General features: G+C 55.5%; 1 protein-coding gene across 1 annotated transcript in view; it reads left to right on the forward strand.

The window, feature by feature from the left end:
• Positions 1 to 22,490, forward strand: part of RAB6B (RAB6B, member RAS oncogene family) — a 64,358-nt gene that overhangs the window by 10,183 nt on the left and 31,685 nt on the right. The window contains exon 2 of the mRNA XM_002716590.6: positions 19,034 to 19,092. Coding sequence (XP_002716636.3) covers positions 19,034 to 19,092 — 59 coding nt within the window. The remainder of the gene's footprint in view (positions 1 to 19,033; positions 19,093 to 22,490) is intronic.

The raw sequence follows: 22,490 nt of genomic DNA on the forward strand, positions 1-22,490 counted from the left end.
GGCCAGCAGGGAGCAGCAGGGGGAACAAGGGACGTGGGGAAGAGACCACAGCAGTGCTGAGACCTGTGGCTGCCACCAGACACGCACAGATGCAGGGGTGCTCCGGCCTGCGGCTCGCTGGCGGGCGTGGGGCCTGGGAGCCTTGCTGGTTTACCACTTGGCAGGGCTGCTGCCTGTCCCTGGGTTCTGACCAGGTCTGGTTGGAGGCTGGAAGCTCCCGCAGAGCTGCTGCTGGGTCCTGGGACACAGGCTGATGGGACCAGTTGTGTACTGGTGTGGAGGACAAGGTGAGGAGTGGGATGGGAGAGGGGCTCTTAGGTGGTCTGGGGCTTGAGGAGGGATGCTTGTCAGCTCTGCGGGTGGTGCTGCCCACCCTGGCTTTGAGGCTGACTGAGCAGACCCCTCCCCAGGCCAGCTGGCTTTACCCCATTATGACCCCACAGTTCCCAGATTATGTCTCAGTCTCCAGGCTTCTCTGAGTAGTCAGGTCTTGGGGCCAGGGGATCTTTTAGTTCTGCATCTCTGAGAAGGTAGAATTGGGGGGCAGAGCTGAGACTTGAACTCAGGCCTCTGAGATGGGAGGTGTGTGAAGCAGTACCTCAGCCACTGTAGGAAATGCCCAGTCCCAGGGTTTCCTTTTAGGGAGGAACATAAACCATTCCTCCATTGTCTCTAAGAAATTCACAGATCCTGCTTGCGGCACCAGGATGGGTAAATTCTCCCCTATTCTGCTTCCTTAAGTCTCCCCCTGCATCCAACCACAACACTGCAGGCTGCTGCCCAGAATTGAGTACAGTGTGGAGGCTGGGCAGGTGCTGGGCTGGGAGAGCTTGCTCTCCTCCTGTCTCCACCGCACAGCAGGAGGACCCCTGCAGGCTGACATCGAGGTCTGGGCATCTTGTCCACTTCAGCCTGGGCAAGGCAGGGCAGGGCAGAGCGGTGTGCCTGTCAGTGTCCAGCCTTGCCCACCCACGGCTTCCATGCAGGTCAACTGGGAGAGCGTCTGTTTTGAGACAGAGAGACCTGGGCCCAGGGGAACAGAAGGCAGGTACTGGTGAAGAGGAAAGGTGGCATCCTTCCGGGGCCTGGGCCTGCAAGGTGGAGCGGCAGACACAACCTGCAGTGATCGAGTGACAAGTCTCACCTTTGCAAGGGTCCCTCCTGAGTGTCGGTGGGACTCAGGGCTTGCCTCTAACCCGTGAGCCTGGTGCAGGCAGGGGAGGCCCCATTATGTGAGAAAGACGTCCAGTGGTGCATGGTCACGGCCATGGTTATGGTTCTTCAGAGACTCCTCTGGTGGCCATGGAGACAGAGGCTGCTACATAGACGGGCATGGAATGCTATGGTGGCCTCTGGGAAATAAGAGGGAATTTCAAAAAGTTCACGAGAAAGTGGAATTAAAAGAAGGTTAGGGGCAGACATATGGCTCAGCTGTTAAGATGCCTACATCCAGGGGTCAATGTTGAGGTACAGCAACCTGCTGCATCTGACCAGTATCCTGTATCTGTATCAGATGCCTGTGTGAGTCCTGGCTACTCCATTTATAATCCAGCTTCCTGCTGATGAGCTTGGGAAAGCAGTGGAAGGTGGCCCAAGTGCTTGGGCCCCTGCCAACCCATGTGGGAGACCTGGATGGAATTCCTGGTTCCTGGTTTTGACCTGGCCCAGTCCTGGCTGTTGTGGCCATTTGGGGAGTGAACCAGCAGATGAAAGATCTCTCTGTCTCTCTTTGCCCCTCTCCCTCTCCTGCTGTCAGTCTGCCTTTCAAAAACTTAATCTTTTTTTTTTTTTTTTAAATAAAAAGATGCCTGCATCCCATATTGGATGATATGCTTGGGTTTGAGTATTGGCCCTGCTTCCATTTCCAGCTTCCTACTGATAGATGCTCTGGGTGGCGGGCCCTGCTCAGGGGCACTGGGCTCCTGACCCACTGGAACTGTGGGACAATAAGCACGCATGGGTGAAGCCCCTGGGTATATGGTGTTTGTTATACGGCAACTTGTAGCTCACACAGACAGGGTGCAGGTCTTGGAGGGAGGGAGGCAGTGCCTTAGAGAGGCCCTCATTTGCAGACAAGGAGCTGGCGCTCGGCTCAGTGCTGGCCAGGGCCACCTGCCGCGCACCCGCTGGGGTCAGGCCCCGGACCTGCCGCTGCTCTTTCTTCAGGTGGCCCTGAATGACCCCGCCTGGCGTGTCCTCTGTCACATGCAGGGCCGGGCCAGACGTTCTCTAGGCCTCCTGGCCACGGCTTGGTGTTCAGAGGCCGCTCTGATCTCTGAGCTCCTGGAAGCCAGGCTTCCGGGCCTTGGTGCCATTTCCTCTCTGTTGCTCCTCTGCGCCTCCCGTGTTGCGTATCTCTGCTGGGGCTTCACGGGGCGGGGTCTTGGTAAGCCTTGTGGGCTCTGAGGAGTGGGCAGAGACAGAGGAGGGGAACTCTGGAGGCCCAGCTGTGAGCTGTGTGATCCTGGCCAGGTGTCCCCTCTTCTCTGGCCTCACAGCTCCTCCTCCCCCGGCTCCAGAGTCCTCCAGAGCTCTGTGGTGCTGCTTTTGAGGGCTCCTTGGGGACCTGGAATTTGCAGCCTGGGGCTCGGGTGGGCCTGCCTACCGTCTGCTTGTCCTAAATGCCCAGGCTTCCAAGTTCAGGTCCCTTTGCTGCCTCCTTTGGCCCCTAGTCACCCTAAAGCCTGGTCACAGTCAGTTGTCTCTGGTCTACACAGGCTAGAGACACGGTGGTCCTCTTTACCTGCATGGTGGTCCTGTGCTCACTTCCAGCCCAGGATTTGTGAGGTCCAGGGGGCAGTTTCTGCTCTGAAGACAACAGTCCCTGTCTCTGGACTGCAAGGCAAAGCCTGTCCCTCCTCCCAAGTGTGTCTGGAGCAGGTGACGGTGAGTGTGTCCAGGGGACAGAAGGGTTCCTTCTGTTGACCAGATGGGGAGGTCTGGAATCTCTTCTCCCTCTGTGCACCCTGCTGCATGTGCAGGGGCTTCTGCATGTGCAGGGGCTGCCCAGGGCAGAGCAGCCAGGTGAACAGCAGTGAGTGGGCCCTGTGGGGCTGTGTGTGGAGACAGGAAGGGACGCTGGGGGCCTGCGGAGGTGCTGGGGGCAGCCCCTTATGCTAATGGAGATGACAAGTCCCCTGGATTCCCTGGTCAGCACCACTGCCGTCCAGCCCAGAGAAGCTGCTGACCTGCAAGAGCCCGCAGCCTGGAGGCCTCCTGCCCCAGTCTGAGCACGCTGGGTCTCACGGCCAGGCTGGGAGGCCGTTCACCTGCCGTGGGCCTCTCTGTCTGGACCTCAGCTGACAGGAGACGCAAGCCATGTCTGTCGACTCTCTGTCCAGCCCGTCTCACTGTCCCATCCTTCTTTCTCTGTCCCTGATGCTTTTCACATCCACGCCAGGAGCGGTTAGCCAGGGGAGAAAGGGATGAGCAGGTCCGTTGCTTTGCCAAACCCCATGCCAGCTGGCTGGGCCCAGACTTCCTGTCAATTAAGTCAGCTTCTGAATTGCATCATGCCGGCGTTCCCACGAGGGCAGCCAGGGCTGGGGACTCAGCTTCTGCCTCCTCCAGCTCTGCAGTATGCGTGCACTCCTTCACTGCACCCGGGCAGCTGCTCAGCCACGACAGGAGTGGCCCGTGCCGGATCTGGCCAGTGGGGATGGAGTAAATCCTGCCCACTCTGGTCTGGCTCTCCAGGGAGGCCATGCATGCCAGAGGGCAGTGGTGTGCAGCCCAGACAGCTCTGTTCCCTGAGCTGCAGGCGGAGGGTGAATAGCACGCAGAACGGGCAGTGCTGGCACTACTCTTGGGTTCCAGAGGGGAGACCCTGCACCTCTCTGAAGCTGCCAGGAGTGTTGGAGGCGATTCACTAAGCAGAAGGGATTCAGACTGTGGGTGGGAGAAGGCCCACAGCCCATGCCGTGTGGTCAGCTCCCAGGGGAAGGTGTTGTCCTCGACTTTCAGTCCTCACAGCTAAGATACCAGGGGACCTAAAGAATTCCCGCCCCCAACACCTGCACACACACCAGGGCCTCTGCTCCCGCTCAGTTGGGCGTGTGCATCTCTGTGCATGTGCACCACGCAGGGTGCACACGGGCCCTGCCTGCTGAGCTGGTCCACTCCGACTTTTTCCATTGCTGGCCTTTGGTTGGAAGGGCTCCTAGCAGCAGCCGAGTGCCCAGCTAAGCCTCATTCCTCTGGGAAGTCCAAGTTGATGCCCAGTCCAGTTAAGTTCCAGTTCCTTAGGAAATGTCTGTGTTGACCGGAATGTCTAATTAAGCAGAACAGATCACGTCTCCTGAATGTTCCGAGAGTCTAGAGACTTGGATGTGTGTGTAATTAAAATAATCCTTGTGTTTCTCTTTTTCCCTTTAACTCTGGTTTTGGCAGACTTTGGGGCTTGTAGAAAAGTTGCAAGAGTAGTGCATACTCAGCAGACTCATAGAATGGCGGATGTTCTAAATAGCACTCTGGCCTCAGAATCAGCCCTAAAGGCACTCGGATCTGGCTGAAAAGCCCATGAGAGTATTTCAGGCATGGAAAGCCAAGGCACTCTGGCAAAAAGATCTCTGTGAGTGAGATCCCAGTGGAAAGAACAGGTCTTCAAAGAGGGAGGTGCCTTTCTCTGAAGGGAGGAGAGAACCTCCACTTTGACTATGACCTTGTCTAAACAAGATAAGAGTCGGAGAACTCAAGGGGCTTCCATAGCCTTGGAAACTCATGACTGGTGCATAGGGAGATTATTGATGCCATAAACAGGAGTGTCAATTTGTAAAGTCAACAACAGGAGTCACTGTGCACTTACTCCTCATGTAGGATCTCTGTCCTTAATGTGCTGTACACTGAGGCTTAATGCTATAACGAGTACTCAAACAGTATATTTCACTTTGTGTTTCTATGGGGGTGCAAACGATTGAAATCTTTACTTAATGTACACTAAACTGATCTTCTGTAAAAAACAAAAAAGAAATTATTAATTCCCAACTTGACTCTCACTGGGATTAAACATGACAATAGGTCTGATCTGATTTCATCATGATTTAAAAAAAAATCATCTATTATTTTTCACTTTATGTTTCTGTGTGGGAACAAACTGTTGAAATCCTTACTTAAGGTATACTAAGCTGATCTTCTGTATATTAAGATAATCGAAAATGAATCTTGATGTGAATGGAAGGGGAGAGGGAGTGGGAAAGGGGAGGGTTGTGGGTGGGAGGGACGGTATGGGGGGGAAAGCCATTGTAACCCATGAGTCGTACTTTGGAAATTTATATTCATTAAATAAAAGATAAAAAAAAAAAAAAAAAAAGAGTAGTGCAAAGACTCCCCATGTGCCCTCCATCCGGATTCCCCCAATTTTAAATTTCTGTTGCTCCCATGCAATTCATACTACTTTTGTGAGATGGGCGTTTCTGTCCCCGTGTGCATAGGAGGGAGCTGAGCCTCGCGGAGGGCAGAGGCTAACCCAGCGTCACCCTGCTATGAAACGCGTGGCCTGCTGAGTGATGTGGCCGTAACTGTGCCGTGCGTGTTCTGCCCAGAGAGCGCTGCTACCTACACCGCTGGGCTGAGCAGTGAATCGTCTTGGCCCTTGTTGCTCTTTTTTCACCTTCATTTCTGAAAGACTTTGGCTGGGTGTAGAATTCTATGTTGACAATGGCAGAGACGCTACCATAGTAGTGAGCGTTTGGTCCAGCCGTTCAGCCACCAATTAGGACGCCTGCTTCCCATATATCAGAGTCCCTGGGTTCAGTTCCCAGGTCCAGTCCTGATTCCAGGTTCCTACTAATATGCTTGCTGAGAGGCAGCGGTGATGGCTCAGAGAGTTGGGTTTCTCATGCAGGAGACCTGGGTTGTGTTCTCAACTCTTGGCTCCAGCCCCACTCTAGTCCTGGTCATGGTAGGCATTTGGGGAGTGAATCAGCAGGTGGGAGTTTCCCTCTCTCTCTCTCTCTTACTCTCAAATAAATTAATTTTTTAGTGATACCACTTCAGTTTCTTCTGGTTTTTATAGTTCTTGAGGGGAGCAAAGATTTTTCTCCAGGGTCGGTATTGTGGTGCAGTGGGCTAAGCTGTTGCCTGCATCACCGGGATCCCATATCGGAGTGCTGGTTGAAGTCCCAGCTGCTCCATTTCTGATCCAGCTCCCTGCTGATGTGCCAGAGGATGGCTCAAGTATTTCAGCCCCTTCCACCCATTTGGGAGACTGAGGCTTCTGGCTTTGGCCAGGGTGCCATTTGGGGAGTAAACCAGCAGATGGAAGATCTTTCCATCTCTCCCTCTCTACTGGTCTACCTTTCAAAAAATAAATAAATAAATCTTATAAAAATATTTTTCTCCATGTTACCTTGGGTTTGTGACCCACTATGTTTTTGTTGAAACAGGCAGTTGTCTCTGAAAGAGATTTGAATGGATAAAAATTGTGCACAGTTGCCTGTGTAGGGGCTGTTTCCCACGATCCTCTCCCCTTGTGGCATCCACACTTCCATCAGGTATCATTTCCCTTCTGGAGGTCTTGCTTTAATGTTTCTGGTCCTGAGGGTCTGCTGTGGTACATTCTGTCAGCTTTTGTGTTTGAAAACGTGGTGTTTCATCACTGTCCTTGAAAGACATTGTCCCTGGGTATAGAGTTCTAGGGTGCAAGTTTTCTACTCTCAGTATTTTAGGGATGTCACTCCATTGTTTTCTTCCTTGCATCGTTTCTGTAAAGAAATCTGCTGCTGTCCTCTCTCTGACTGTGCCTTTTCTCTGTAGCTGCTTTTAAGCCTTTCTGTTTGCCACGGATCCTGCACCGTGTGGTTTCCTTTGTTTCCTGTGCTTGGGGGTGGTTGAACTCTTCGGATCTGTAGCTTTAGAGCGTTCCTCACATCTGGAGTGCTTTCGGTCAATATTTCTTCCTTTTTTTTTTTTTCCTGTTGCTGCTTCCATCTTTTGAGGACTCCAGTTACACAAACATGAGGCTGCTTGATGTCATCCTACAGCTCACTGGTGTTGCACCCTTGACTTTTATTCTTTTTTAAAAGATTGATGTATTTATTTGAAAGGCAGAGTTACAGAGAGGCAGAGGCAGAGGCAGAAGCAGAGAGAGAGAGAGAGAGAGAGGTCTTCCACTGTTGGTTCACTCCCTAAGTGGCCACAAGGCCAGGGCTGGGCCAGACCAGAGCCAGGAGCCAAGAGGTTCTTCTGGATCTTCCACGTGGGTACAGGGGCCCGAGAACTTCGCCCATCCTCTGCTGCTTTTCCTAGGCATGTTAGTAGGGAGCTGGATCGGACATAGAACAGCCCATTATGCCACAGGTCCAGCTCTTACTTTTATTCTTTTCTTGATGTATTTCACCTTAAAATTTATTTATTTATTTATTTATTTATTTATTTAAGAGAAAGAGAGCCTTCCTATCTTCTGGGTCACTCCCAAAATTGCTGCAGCAACTGGAACTGGGCCTGGCTGAGTCAGGGACTCAGATTTTGAGCCGTCACCTGCTGCCATGGTGTGCTTTAGCAGGAGGGTACTGGAACCTTGAACCCAGGCACACTAATGCAGGGTGGGAGCGTCCCTACTGGTGGTTTAACCAGCTCCAATGCCTGCCCCATGTATCTTTTATTTTTATCACTACATCTTCAGAGTCACCTCTTTTTTCTTCTGCCTTGTTTAATGTGTTCAGCAATCTCAGACATTGTAGTTTTCAAACTTGATTTCTATCTTAAAATGTATTTCACATTCTATCTAGTGTTTTGAATGTATGGGATGCAGTTATAATAATAACTAATTCTTTATGTCTTTATCTGAATTCTCACATCTGTGTCACTTTTGAGTTGGTTTCTGTTGACTGATTTTTCTCTTCATCAGGAGGCTTATTTTCTTGCGTCTCTGCATGCATGTTGATTTCTTATCGGGTGTCAGACATTGTGAATTTGGCCATGTTGTGTGGGGGGTGGTTTTTGTGTTCCTGTAATAATCTCAGGACTTGTTAGCTGAGACCAGAGCAGTGCTGAGTCTGGCTGGTTATTTCTCTTTCTGGAGCACAGCCCTACTGAGTCTTCAGTGTCCTGTGGAGGCTGAGGCTTCCCAGGCAGGCTGGCAGGAGCAGGTGCTGTGTCCAGCTTGCATGCCAAGTGCTGTGCCCTCTGACCCATGTGTGTGTGTGGGGGGGTCTTTCCCCAATCTCAGCGAAGCCCTCACACACAGGTGCCACTCAGTGCTCAGCTGGAGACTTCAGAGGGACCCTGAGCAGCTCCCTGGAGTCCCTTCTTGTGAACTCCGGCTGCTAGGCTTCCTCTGAGCTCCCAGCTCTGTCTCCTCTGCTGCTCAGCCATTACAAAAAGCTCAGGATAGCAGCTGGTATAATTTTGTCTTGTCAGTACAGTAGTCTTCTCTTAGCCACCGTCTTGCCGTTTCAATTATTCACTTTTTTTAAAGAATTATTTTATTTATTTGAAAGACAGAGTCACAGAGAGAAGTAGAGCCAGAGAGAGAGGTCTTCCATCCACTGGTTCACTCCCCAACTGACCACAACGGCCAGAGCTTAGCCAATCTGAAGGCAGGAGCCAGGAACTTCTTCCGGGTCTCCCACGCAGGTGCAGGTGCCAAAGGAGTTGGGCCATCTTCCACTGCTTTCCCAGGCCATAGCAGAGAGCTGGATCAGAAATGGAGCAGCCAGGATTTGAACTGGCACCCAATTGGGGTGCCAGCGCTGCAGGCTGGGGCTTTAACCCACTATGCCACAACGCCGGCCCCTCACTTAACTTTTAATATAGTATACTGTTATAATTGTTTTGTTTCATTTCAAACTATCGTCAGTCTCTTATTATGCCTGCTTTATAAATTAAACTTTATTGTAGGTGTGTACAGGAAAAACTGCGGTAAATATGGGGTTCAGATGGGCCCTGGGGTTTGCATTGTCTCTCTGTGGCTAAGCAGAGACTACTGCAATGTCAGGCTTCCTGTCAATCTTACCATGGCTGTGCTTTCTTTTTTGCTTTGACTGTCAGGAAGCTCAGGCAGCAAGTCCATTTGTCAGACTTCAATAACTGAGGAAGATATTACAAGATGTATTTCTATAAACAAAAATTTTGTTCCATCTTTGTCTTTTTAGCTTATATAACCTTTGCCTTGTATCTGTCTCAGAATTTTTAAAGATCTTTTTATTTTCTTATTTGAAAGGCAGAGTGACAGAGAGAGGGAGAAAGAGATCGTTCATCTGCTTGTTCATTCCTCAGATGGCCTTAATAACCAGAGCTGGGCCAGGCAGGAGCCAGGAGCCAGGAACTCCATCTGGGACTCCCATGTGGATGGCAAGAGCTCAAGTACTTGGGCCACCCTCTGCTGCTTTCCTAGGCACATTAGAATGGGGCTAGATTGACAGGAGCAACTGGGATGCAAACCGGCACTGTCTTGTGAGATGCTAGTGTCACGGGCAGAGGCTTAGCCCGCAGCAGTGCCAGCCCTCTTGCAGGATTTATGGTTGCAAGTAAGAGAGACCTGCTCTTATGCTCCAGCTGATTCCAGCAGACATTGTGGGTATTAGAGGAGTAACTGGCAGTTCATGGAGTCCCTGCAAGGGCGGAGAACCAGGCCTGGAGGCGCCCTAAGCCATACGGAGTTCTGACTCTGTTAGCCAGAGGTGCTTGGTATGGACTGGGCAGTGTCCCGAGAGCTCAGGGGCCGTGGGGAAGACTGAGCCCAGAGTACAAACTCGGCCTGGGCTCTGGAAGGAGGCTGGGGACCGCTGCTAGCTGTGCTGACCGTGCTGCCCCAGGGTCTCTAGCACTTACTCTCAACTGCAGGCTTGTACCCCTGACTGATGCCTCCCCAGCCCCTGAGAGCCACCTACTCTTTGTTTCTATGAATTCCATTTTTAGAGTCTACATATAAGTGAGATCATATAGTATATGTCCTTGTGTATCTGAAGAGTTGATTTTTTAGAAAAGAGTTATTTTTATCCACTTGAAAGGCAGAGTGATAGAGCGAGTGTGCACGAGAGAGAGCGAGAGCACCAGCATCTGCATGTCGCTTCACTCCTCAAATGGCCACAACAGTCAGTGCTGGACCTGGCCAAAGCCAGGAGCCAGGAACTCATCAGAGTGGAGTTCTGTGTGGGTGGCAGGGGCCCAAGTACGGGGGCCATCTTCCGCTGTCTTCCCAGGTGCTTTGACAGGGAGCTGGATCAGAAGTGGAGCAGCTGGGACTGAAACCAGCACTCCAGAATGGAATGCTGGCATTGCAGGCAGGGGTTTAATCTGCTGTGCCACAGCCTGGCCCCTGCAGAGTAGATCTTAAGTATTCTTCACACACACACACACACACACACACACACACACGGTAACTGTGGGGTGATGAATGCGCTCATTAGCTTGATTGTGGTAATCACTTCCTATGCATGTCCTTATCTCAGAATGTCACGTGGAACACCTGGAGTGCATGTACAACTCCTGTTTGTCAGTTAGACTCGGTAAACCTGGGGGAGAAGGAGGAAGAAAGCTGGAGAGGAAGGGGAGCAAGCCAATGGCGAGTGCACCTCCTCAAGGCCGGACAGGGGCCACCTGAACTGGCGCCTCTCCCAGCCCCGCCCAGCCCCGCCAGCAGCCAGATGCCCTGGAATTTGCCTCTTTCTGTAGGGAGGGGCAGCCTCCAGGAAGGCAGCTGGAGGAGGGCAGCTGGTCTCCTGGCAGGCCACCACATGGAGCCCAGGCCGGCTGCTGTGTCCCTGGCAGCCACGGGGCTGCGATGAAGGCGTTAAGGACGACACCCGGAGGCCTGACCTGGGAGCACCGCGCTGGCTGCCGGGAACTCTCCCTGGCAGGAATCCAGGGATGCTGGTAGCATCCTACCATCCCCTTTCCACCCTCATCGTTTCTGTGCAGGTGCGGCATGGGCTGTCCCCATCATGGGGCTCTTCAGCCGAGGCCTGCGGGTCTGGGACTGGTCCAAAGTCCATGAGGCAGGTGAGGGAGGGGGCTGTGAGGGAGTGGGTGGCACTCCACAGACCCCCTGGGGTCCCTGGGCTCAGAGAGAGAAAATGGGGGCAGGGGGAGGACAGAACTTTGAGTCAGACGCGCCTGTAGCTCTCTGGCTGATCCCTCCTCCTCCTCCCCTTCCCTCCCCTCCTCATCTTCCTTGTGTCCCTGGGTGAGGCCCAGGCGGCTGAGCGTCCTCTGGCAGAGGGAATTCACACACTTAATTAAAGTGTCCAATGAAGAGCTTTGCATATTTCTTAATTACCGTCTGAGTCTTTGGGGGGATGGTTTGAAATGGGATTTTTCACCTGCTTCTTCATTTAGCCCATGGTGAGCCAGAGGGCCCCCTGGGCGCAGGTAGGAGCTGTCAGGCTGTGTTCCCCTGCCTGGGGCTGCTAGGGGGATGGGAGTAGGGGCTTACCTACCTTTCAGGAATGAGGGGCTGCACTTCCTGTTGTGGGAAAAGAGGACGAAGGAAACAAGGCCCAGGTAGCTGGAGCTGGCATTTCCATTTGATCCTCTGGTCATGGCAGGGCTGGGGTCAGGCGGCCTTTGTGGGCAGAGTTTGCAGGGGGAAGGTGAGGGGTCTTCCTGAGGCCTGCGAGGAGCCGGGATGAAGGGCCAGCATCGCCTGTCCACCTCCTCTCCAGCCACAAGACGGAAGCCCAGCCCGGGGGCAGGCCCTCCCAGCCTTCTGCAACATCCTCAGGGCTCGCCCACCAGGCTGCTGGGACAGCAGAGGTGGTGCAGCCCATGCTGGGGCCGGGTTGCTGGCTGTGCCCTGGGGAAGCAGCTTTGCCCTCCAGCCCTGAGGGCCCCCTTCCCACAGCTGCACGTGTTCGCCGGTGGGGGCTGTGCACAGGTGTAGAGCATAAGGCCCTTTCCCCAGCCGGGGCACTGCTCTCCTGAAACACCAGCATCGAAGCAGTGGGCAGCTCACCCGGTGTCTTGGCTTAGAAACGGCAGTGCGGAGCTGGGCACCACTTGTGACACTGACATCCCACATCAGAGTGCAAGTTCAAGTCATGGCTACACTGCTTCCGATACAGCTCCCTGCTAATGAGTCCTGGGAGGCAGCAGATAATGGCCCAAGTGCTTGGACCCCTGCCAACCAAGTGGGGACATGGATGGAGTTCCAGGCTCCTGACTGTCCTGGCCCAGCCCTGGATGTTGAGGGCATTTGGGGACTGAGCCAGCAAATCCTTTCTTTCTTTTTCATTGTCTTTCAAGCAGATAAAAATATACATTTTTAAAAGATTTATTTATTATTTTACTTGAAAGTCAGAGTTACACAGAGAAGAGGCAGAGAGAGAGAGAGGTCTTCCATCGATGGTTTACTCCCAATTGGCTGCAACAGCTAGAGCTGCGCCAATCTGAAGCCAGGAGCCAGGAGCCAGGAGCTTCTTCTGGGTCTCCCACGTGGGTGCAGGGGCCCAAGAACTTGGGCCATCTTCTACTGCTTTCCCAGGCCATAGCAGAGAGCTGGATCAGAAGAAGAGCAGCCGGGACTTGAACTGGCGCCCATATGTGATGCCGGTGCTTCAAGCCAGGGCGTTAACCCGCTGTGCCACAGCGCTGGCCCCAAAATAAACATTGTTTTAATGGCAATGCTTTACTGGTCTTTGTGCCTGTTCCCCAGCCCCTGCCCCAAGCCCAGTGCTGTGCCCCACTGGGAGGTAGAATCCCACACTGTCTGTTTAGGGGTGCTGCAGAGCTGGGGTGGATGCAGAGCAGGGAGTGGGCCCAGGCTTTAGCCTGGCTGGCCGCCTTCCACCAGGTCTTGGCAAACCCTCCATAGTGTCTCCAGCTAACTTCTTATCGCTGTTTCTCACTCTGCCCTGGCAGCAGTGCCTCTAACCACGCTCACACCTGCGCCTGCTGTGGAGACTGGGCGGGGGGGGGGCGGGGCAGTGGCACAGCAGGGGTTCGGGGACTCACGGCCCACTCAGCTCTCAGCCGTGACCCAGACACAAGCAGCCACACCCAGGAGTCCTTGCACTGGCTGCCAAAACCTGGGTGGCCTTGGACAAATGCTGTCTGCAGAGCTCGCCTCAGCCTCCCACCACCCAGGCTGCCTCCAGTGCCTCTCCTGGGAACCCCATTCCCTCCGGTCCCCTGTCTCTGCCAGTCATGACCAGCCCAGTGCCACTTCCTTCATGGGGCTGCTGTGAACACCCCCCCACCTCCACCCCAGGGAGTGACTTTCCTTCTTGTGGGACTCCTAGAAGCCTCTGGCTGTGTTGCCTGGCATTTCAGGAGCTTGCTTCCGAGTGGGCACCACACTTGCAGCTCTCTCTTTTTAAAGATTGACTTATTTGGGGGCCGGCACTGTGGCGTGGTTGGCCAAGCCTCTGCCTGCAGGACCGGCATCCCATATGGGTGCCGGTTGGAGTCCTGGCTGCTCTTCTTCTGATCCAGCTCCCTGCTTGCGGCCTGGGAAAGCAGGGGAAGATGGCCCAAGTCCTTGGGCCCCTGAACCCACATGGGAGACCTGGAAGAAGCTCCTGGCTTTGGATTGGCTCAGCTCCAGCCATTGCATCCACTCGGGGAGTGAACCAACAGATGGAAGATCTCTCTCTTAGTCTCTCTCTCTCTAACTCTGCCTCTCAAATAAAATACATAAAATCTTTAAAAAATGTATTTATTTGAAAGGTAGAATGACAGAGAGAGACAAAAAGAGAGATCTTCCATCTGTTCACTCCCCAAATGGCTGCAACAGCCAGGAATGGGGCAGGCCAAATCCAGGAGCCTGGAACTCCAACCGAGTCTCTCATGTGGGTGGCACGTTAGCAGGGAGCTGGATTAGAAGAGGAGCAGCCGGGACTCAAACCACCGGTCCTATATGCGATATCACCCACTGCACTCCAGATTTGGCCCCCGGAGTATGAATATTTCTCACTGGATCCTGTGCCCGGCAGTGGGGGATTTGCTGACTGGGTAGAAAAGCTCACTGCCCTTTGCAGCTGCCTGGAAGCCACTAGAAGGTACCCAGAGCTGTTTACCTGGGACCTGCCCTGGAGGTGGGACCTAGGGCCCAGGGGAGGCTGGAGAAGCAGGTGGGCCTCCTCAGAGAGATCCAGGAGGCAGAAGGGCCCAGCTGGCATTTGGTTTAGTCCACCTGTGCTGGGATTTCCAAGGCTGTGTGGGACAGAGCTGCTCTGGACAGCCCAGGGCTGTGCACTTCACGCCTGGCTGGTGAAAGGCCTGCTTCGTGGTGCTGCCTATAATGGAAGAGCTTCTACCCTTAGCTCAAGGGATTGATGTCACTCCTCCTTTCTTTCCTTTGAACACCCTGTGGTGTTTGTCCTTTGGTGGTGACAATTACAAGGAAGGCTTTCAGGAGTGACCCGAGTCCAAGGCGATTGCTTGTTATTGGTTTCCACTCTCACCATGTGCTGGTCCCAAAGCCAGGTGACAGGGAAGCCCTGGGCTGTGACTCTGACCCCTGGGTTCTGCCACCATCTCCTGCTCCCCATCCACCCCCAGGCCCACTGCCTCTGCTCAGCTCAGCCCTGTCTCGCCTGCCTCCTGCCCCAGTCTGCCTCCGTAGCACATTCTCCCACAGTGATGGGAGCTTGCGTTCTGAAGCACAGGTCTGCCGCTCAGATCTCCTGCAGCTGTGTAAGAAACCAGCCCACAGCTTCGCAGCTCCAGACCATGAGGGTTTTACTCTGCCCCTGATTTTGTGACTGGAGCGGGCCCTGGCAGGGAAAGTGCCTCTGTTTGCTGCAGCATTGGAAGCTGCTTGGAGGTCAGGGGCAGGGGTGATCTGAAGGATCACTCACTCACAGGTCTGCCGGCCTCAGTTTCTCACTCCATGGGCATCTCCATATGGGCTATCTTGGGCTTCCCAACACCATGGTGGCTGAGTTGAAGGGCTAGCCTCTAGAGCGTACCCTGAGCAGTGGCTGGGCTGCCACTGCTTCCTTTTTAATGTCTATTTATTTGAAAGGCAGAGAGGGGCTAAAGGGAAAAAGAGAGAGAGAGAGAGCTTCCATCTGCTGGTTTACTCCCCAAATGGCCACAACAGTTGAGGCTGGGACAGACAGAAGCCAGAAGCCAGGAGCTCCATCTGGGTCTCCCATGTGGGTGGCATGGGCCCAAGAACCTGAGTCATCACCTGTTACTCTCTGCATTAGTAGGGATCCGGATCGCAGTGGAGGCGGAACTCCACCCCAGCTTCTCTGATATGGGATGTGGGCATCCCCAGCGGCTGCTTAACCTGCTGCACCGCAACACCCCCACTCCCCGTGCTGCCATTGCTAACCCAGCCTTGGAACTCACACGGTGCCACTTCTGCCATCGTCACAGCCCAGCCAGGTTCTCTCCTTACTGGAACATCAGGGCTGCTCAGTGAGAGACGAGCACGTGCTGGCTGTGTCTCTGTGGGCGGTGTGTTCACAGCACCCTCTGCCCGGACCCTGCTGGAGCCCCGACAGCTGTTGGAGAGCAGCCTGAGCTCCTTGGTGTGGCCGCCATGGCCTCTGCCCCGGCTGCCCCTCTCTCCCTCCACAGCGGGCCTCAAACTTTCGGATGCAGTGAGCTTCACACCCGCGTGGCACTTCTGGAATGGTGCTCGATGCTCAGCCTGTCCCCATGTGTGCTTGGCTTCCTTGTCCCCGTGACAAACCTCTGACTGTGGGGGCCCCCAAGTGTGTCACCCCCAGCCCCCAGTACCATGGCTTGTGGCCTGTCATCCCTGCCTCTGTGCGGTGACCCCCGCTGGCCCCCACCTGAGTGCTGCTCCCCCCACTGGCACCCCCATCTGCATCGCTGCCGTCATCAGCAGATCTGCACTCGCATCCCAGCTCCACTGCCTACCAGCCCGGTGACCTTGGGGCGTCCCTAGCCCGTTAGATCATGGAGAGGACTAAATAAGGAACCCTCGGAAGGGCACCAAATCCCGTGTCTGGTGTTGAGCAGGCACCCAGCCCGAGCGTTTCCTTTCCTCCTCTCTAGAAGCTCCTGGCAAAGGCTGTCAGGTGTTTTTCCTCTCACTGTGGTTTGGTTGGAAGAGCAAAAGTACATCACCCTGCTTAGTCACCGAAGACGAGCAGAACATTGCTGAGCCGTGCGCGGGGAGGACAAGGCAGTTCAACAGCAGTTTGCCTGCTTGTGTTTCATAAAATCCAGCAAATCCGTGCCCAGCTGTGGGCGAGCTGCCTTGGGGAGGGCTGGAGTGTGACCTTGAGAGCAGAGCGCAGGGGCGGCTCCTTCCCAGGCTCCGCCCCTCCACCCTCACCCTCACACCTCCTAGGAGCTGGGGGCAGGTGGAAGCCGCTGCCCCTCGCAGGCCATGGCAGCCCCAGCTGTCCTGCTGGCCTCTGAGGTGAGCCGGAGTAGCCAATGGAGGGTGTGCAAGCTCTTCATTGTGGCTTCCAGCACCTAGCCAGGGCTGGAGGGCGGGTGTGGGGTGAGGAGGAGGCACTTCCCTCCCACTGGGCTCGGCTCAGAGAGGGGCAGGGCTCGCCGACCAGAAATGAAGCCCACAGATGCTTGCCACACAGCCTGTGGAGGCCGGGGAAGGGAAGATGCGCACATGGGGATGGGCCCTGCACAGGGGGGATAAGAGGTGTTTGGGAGAGGGGCTGCAGCATCTCTCCCAGACGCAGGGCCACCCAGGGCACAGCGGTGGGTCCTAAGACCCAGCCTGAGCAGCAGAGAGCTTTGGAGAGGAGCAGGCCAGGCTGGTCCAGTGGACGGGGTGCAGGTGGGAAGAAGCTTGGGGGCTTTGGGCCCAGCGGTGCAGGAACTGCGCAGGCATTGGCGGGCTCTAACCACCAACGCCAGGCTGGGGACTGAGCCACGGTGTCCTGGTAGCCATGGAAACGGGGAGGGCGCTCTGCCGTGAGGAAGGAGAAGGTCTGTGCTCTGGACCGTGAGAAACACTGAGGCCCAGGGAGCAGCACAGTCGCTCCCTTGCATAGCAGAGCGAGAACAAATCCCTTGTACAATCCAGGCCTCAGTTGGGGTGGGGGCCGCCCCGCTCCCTTCCTGAGCCCTCAGCTCCCAGTGTCTGACATTCCCGACCAGGCCAGGCACCTCACAAGCAGGGAGAGCCCCCGCCTCCTGCCAGTCCCAAGGAAGAGGAGGCGTGGCTTGACAGGGGCCTGTCCCTGGAGCTCTGTGACATCTTCAGTGGTGGGAGTGGTGACCTCACAGGCTCCTGAAGCCCAGGCCGACCCATGCACACCAGGGCGGGCCTGCGAGGGGAAAGGAGCTCCTTGTCAGCAGCCCACGTGGGACCTGCTCAGCACTGGCCTGCACCAGCGGCAGCTGTCACCTGCCATCAGCTTCCCTTCCACTGTGGAAAGTGGGGGTGATGGGAGGCGCTGCTCAGAGCTGCGGGCTAGAAAAGCTGGGGCAAGGGCTGAGCCCAGCGTGGCTGCAGGCTTCTCGCAGGCAGGGGCCACATTCCCTCTGTCTGCCCAGCCCCTGGCATCGCCTGGAGCTTACCCTGTAAATACTGGGTCCACATGTGGCCTGTCCTGGTTGTTGTGGGATTGTTCAGGAAATACCCCACAGTCCCAGCAAGCAGTGTGTTTTCTTGCAATTCTCTCCTGCTGCCTAGACCCAGCCAGGACTGATCCACTGCCCAGGGGGGGAGGGGAGGGGTGCTGGTGTCTTGAGAAGGGTCACTCCCTGTGCAGTGCACTTCCTGTCCCTTCAGCAGCTCTTGGAATTCCACCTCCTCTCTTCTCTGCTCACTCAGTGGCGCCAGGGAAGAGCGTTTCGGGAGAAGAGAACAGAGATCTTTCCACCTGTCCCCCCTACCCTGACCCTGCTCGCCCCATTGCCCGAATCCCTGCCTAGGGGAGTTCCCAGAGGACCTGGGGTCCCTGTCTCCCCCAGGAGGCAGGAACTTTGCACCTCCCAGCCAAAAGGAGGAGGCTGAGTTCTCCCTGGCTCAGCTGCGCTGCTGGGTCTGCCTCAGCAGACCTCAGGGCTGGTCCTCAAAGCACTTGTCACCTACCTGTGCTGTTCACAGGGAGATTTAAAGACAGCTGTCTCTCCACAGCCCAGTTTCTTTCAGAAACTCCAAGTGCCATTGCCAGGTAAAGATGAGAAGGCAGGCTCTTTCCCTTGGCGGATGTCAGCTGTTAGGGTACGAGTGCCCTCTGTCGCGCCGTGCACTTTTGAGGCTTCAGGACGGGCAAAGGCCTCTCCGGAGGGGCCCTGTTGGGTTGCCCTGCACCATCCAAGTGGTGGCCAGAGGTCCCGCCGTCCCCCCAGCCTGTTGTTGTCCTGCTTAGGAAATGGGGAGGGGCTCTCCAACCTGGATGCCTGCTTTCCCAGCCAGGATTGCCTGTTTCCTGCAGCCCAGAGCAGAGAGGGCCTGGAGCCAGCTCAGCCCAGCAGGCTCCTGCTGGGCCTCCCAGCACCGTGGCAGACACACAGTGGGGTGTGTCCATGGAGAGCCATGGAGGGCCTGGCCTAACAAATGTCCCTTCGTCACCCTCCTTCCCCTTCCAGATGATTAGCAATTCAGCAGTCAGCATTGCGGCCCCTGCCAGGCCCCAGGGGACCTGCCTGCACAGGCTTAGGTTGGAAGCCATTGTCACGATGGTGGTGGGTTCCTCCTGGGGCTGCTGAAGACCCTGTGCTGGGCTGGGCAGTCAGGCACGCACTCCAGACTGACGCTAGGGCCTGACCCTAGGGCCTGGCTGAAGGAACAGGCAGTAAAAAGTAGGCTCCTTTGCAGGCCACCGACAAGGTGGCATTTGCAGGTGAACAAGGACAGGCGCGAGAGGTGCGTCTTGTTTGGCAGCCATTAGCTCTGATTGTCACCTACGGTTCTTGTGCCAGTTGGGCTTTCCTGGTCGAGGAGGACCTGGGCAGGGGCGGTGCGAGCTCCCCAGGCATGCAAGGCCCCCTCCTTTTGGGACTCTGGAGCCTGGTGGGGGTGAGGGGGCTCTACTCAGCCACCTGGCTGGGGGCTCAGCTGCCTCGGGGCCCTCCCTGCCTCCCACATGTGCGCCTGTGCAGCTGGGGTGGTGAGAGCTGCCTCCTCCAGACGCGGTGTTTTAGAGCATTTCTGCCTGTGCCATGGCTGAGCCCCTCTCTGCTTGCTGTTTTGCAGTCGGGAAGACGTCTCTGATCACACGGTTCATGTACGACAGCTTCGACAACACGTACCAGGTGAGGTCCCTCCCGGGTGGCCGCCCTCCTCCCCAGCCACCCGGGCCATCGGCTCCCAGAGTGCAGAGCGCGGCTGGCCTCACTCGGCGCCTGCTAAGCTGGGATGTGAGCTGGACACACACCCCCTCTCTGGACCCCTCCCCTCTCTCTGTCACAGACACACACATAGCCTTGGGCTTCCTTCCCTGGACAGCCTTGTGTGATGGCTTGCCCTGCCCTCTGTGAGCGGGGACAGGACAGGGGGACAACTGTGGCTCCTGCCTGTAGAAGGGCGATCTGGGGTCAACTGCAGGTGCAGAGGTGGCTCCGGGTGGCCCTGCAAGTCAGCCCCACGCCCTCTCCTGGCACCACCAGCAAGAGGAGCAGAAACTTGCAACTGTAGCTATTTCACAAAAAGTATAAACTTAATCATTTCAACTCTTTTTAAGAAAAAATTACAATTTTCTTCCTGAAGATAGAAATAAGCATTAATGGATTTTTCTAAGCTAGTGGGTTCTGTGAGGTCCTGGTTCCAAGAGGTGTTAGTTGGTGCTTCTTGGAATAAAGGGAGGGCGTTGGTTCAGTTAGGGAAAGGAAGTTGGCCGCAAGCCTGCTCAGGCCTCTGCTCCATCACTGCATGGTTTTGGTTTGCAGACAAGGGTACAGTGTGTTTGGTCATGGAATTCTTGTGTCATTGTGCCCTCCAGGGACAGATATTCATAGACGGCGCTGGGGACTGCTGTTTCGAGTCGTTTGACCCTTCCTGGGTGCAGAGAAGAGGAGGAGGGTGCTCTGTGGACTCTGTGTCCACGTCTACTCTGTGGTCTGCCTGTCTCACTCAGACCACCCTCGTCTGGGCCTCGGTTATGGCCCCTCCCCTGCCCGCCTCTGATTTTGACCTTGACCCTGATGTAGTCTGAGATACTGGGTCCCAGGGCACTTGGAGGGGAGGGGCAGGTGGCTGTGGGAGAGGAGCCTGCGTGACTGCACCGCCCTGGGGCCTGGCCGTCGAAGTGGTCCCCTTGGCTCTGCTGGGCTGGTTCCATGTGGACCAGGGCTTTGGCCAGCAGGGGCTTGCGAGAGCCCATCCTCCTGATGAGGGACTGAGAGACAACAGCTCCAGCAGATGTCCGTCCTGGAGTCTGACCTGGCTCTCGTTTATGTGTGTGCGTGTGCATGTGTGCATACATGTACACATGTATGCATGTGTGTGTGTCACTCAGATTATTAGGATGTGCCAGTGACTCTTTTGAATGTTAATGACTTACAGTGCCTCCTGCTGGTGGCCCATGGATAACAGTGGGACTCTTGGCAGTGCTGGGTGAAAGTCCCTTGAAATCTCACCCCCTATGTCCGTAGCACTGTCACCCGCCCCTGCCCAGTGCTTGTCACTCACCCGTGCTCCGCGGCCTCTTGGCTTGCCCCCCGTGTGGGTACATAGACAGCCTCCCATTCCTGTCTCACTGACTCCCCTTTCCTCTCCCCTCTCCTGCTGGGAGAATTCTTCTGATTCGGAGGCTCAGAGCATGTCTGCTCCGGGAGCGAGGTCCTGTCACTCCGCTCCCCTTCCGTGGCCCTGCTTTATCACCGCACTCTGTCCTCAGCTCCTGTGGCCCCGTGTCACCATAATGGCAGCTCCTCCAGGCTCTGTCTCTGAGCTGGGCTCTGGGCTGGGCCAAGGCCAGCACCCACCTTGGCTCCACCACTGCGCTTGTGGGTCCGGCCCAGGGCCTGGCCATGACTGGTGTCACAGATGCCCTTGGGTACACAAGTGGAGAGAAAGCGTGTGCCTCAGGGTTTAGACCCCATAAGACGGAGAGGCCCCAGGGACCCAGAGTCAGAGCCAGGGGGAGAGAAATCCCCAAGAGAAATAGCGGGCTGCCCTTAGCAGGATATTCCCACCTCTCCCTCCCCCCCCTCCGAGCGAGGGCAGTTCCTTCCCCAGTGCCCTTTAGAGGGGTGATTGCCTGTGCCCTTAGCAGGATATTCCCACCTCTCCCTCCCCCCCTTTCCGAGCGAGGGCAGTTCCTTCCCCAGTGCCCTTTAGAGGGGTGATTGCCTGGGAGGCTGAGCTCCCGGTTCCGTGCACACACAGGCTCATTTTAATGAACTCACGGAGGGGGGAGGGGGGAGGCGGTGTTACTGGCCACAGAGGGGAGGGCGGTTGCCTGAGCGAGTCTCGTGGGTTCTTTTCCTCAGCTTAATATAGAAATAAAAAGCCAGGAAACAATTTGCAAAGAGGCAGAAACTTTTATTCAATTGGCAAGTGATAGAGAAAACATCTGATCAGAGAGGCGAGCAGGCGGAGTGCCCGAGCGGGACACTGGCTCTGAGGGAGTGTCCTGGGTTTTAAGGCATTACTGTTTTTTTCACTGGGTCATTCTGTGGGGGCGCCCATTGGATGGAGGTTTCACGTATGTATGTTGATTGGCTTGGGGCTCAAGGAGATAGCCGGGGTCTCCTGGAGACTGTCTCCTTAGGGGCCAGCCTCTTCCCTGCTAGCTCTGGGTAGAAGATGGCAACTAACTTGAAGGCATGGTTTAAAACCGCAAGGTCACACAAGATAGCCAGGGTCTCCTGGAGCCGGTCCGACTCCCCCCAGGTGCTCAGCCCCTTCCCCTGCCAGCTGTGGGTGAAAGAGTGCACCCACCTGGAGCTGTGATTCAAAGCTGCAAGGTCACCCATGCAGCACAAGAAGCTATGAGTGGGGGAGATGCCAGTTGGCCTGTGGACCGGCTCTCCAGCCACCGCTGGCAGCCTGTTTGTGAAGGACATTCCACCTACATCTGAAGGGGCCCAGAGACCCCCAGCCCCACTGGCCGGCCTCAGGGCGGGAGGGAATGTCGTTTTGTTTTTCTTAATGTAGCAAAGGTGCTTGGAAAGTAGAACCCTGGCTTGGGGACAGACTTCACCCTCTCCCCAAGTTTTCCCCCTGCACAGAGACTGTCTCAGCCACCCCCCAGTAAATATGCTATCAGCCTGGAAGAGCCTGCCCTGTCCCCTATGCTGAGAGGCCCAGATAGCTCCCAGGATGGAGTGTAACCCCCACCCCCTTTTAATTAATTTATTGGAAAGGCAGAGTTACAGAGAGGCAGGGGTAGAGAGAGAAAGAGAGAGAGAATATCTTCCATCTGCTGGTTCAATTCCCAGATAGCCTCAATGGCTAGAGCTGTGCCGATCTAGAGCCAGGAACCAGGAGCTTCTTCCAGATCTCCCATGCAGGTGCAGGGGCCCAAGGACTTGGGTCATCTTCTATTGCTCTCCCAGGCCATAGCAGAGTGCTGGATTGGAAGCGGTGTAGCAGGGACTTGAACCTGCACCCATAAGGGATGCTGGCACTGCAGGTGGCAGCTTTACCCACTACACCACAGCACTGGCCCCCCTCCTGCCTTTCTGTGTGTTCCTCCCCACCCCCACTT

The sequence above is a fragment of the Oryctolagus cuniculus genome, chromosome 4 (genome assembly GCF_051225735.1).
Source record: "Oryctolagus cuniculus isolate XC-2025 breed Fujian yellow rabbit chromosome 4, ASM5122573v1, whole genome shotgun sequence".
NCBI classification, from domain to species: Eukaryota; Metazoa; Chordata; class Mammalia; order Lagomorpha; family Leporidae; genus Oryctolagus; species Oryctolagus cuniculus.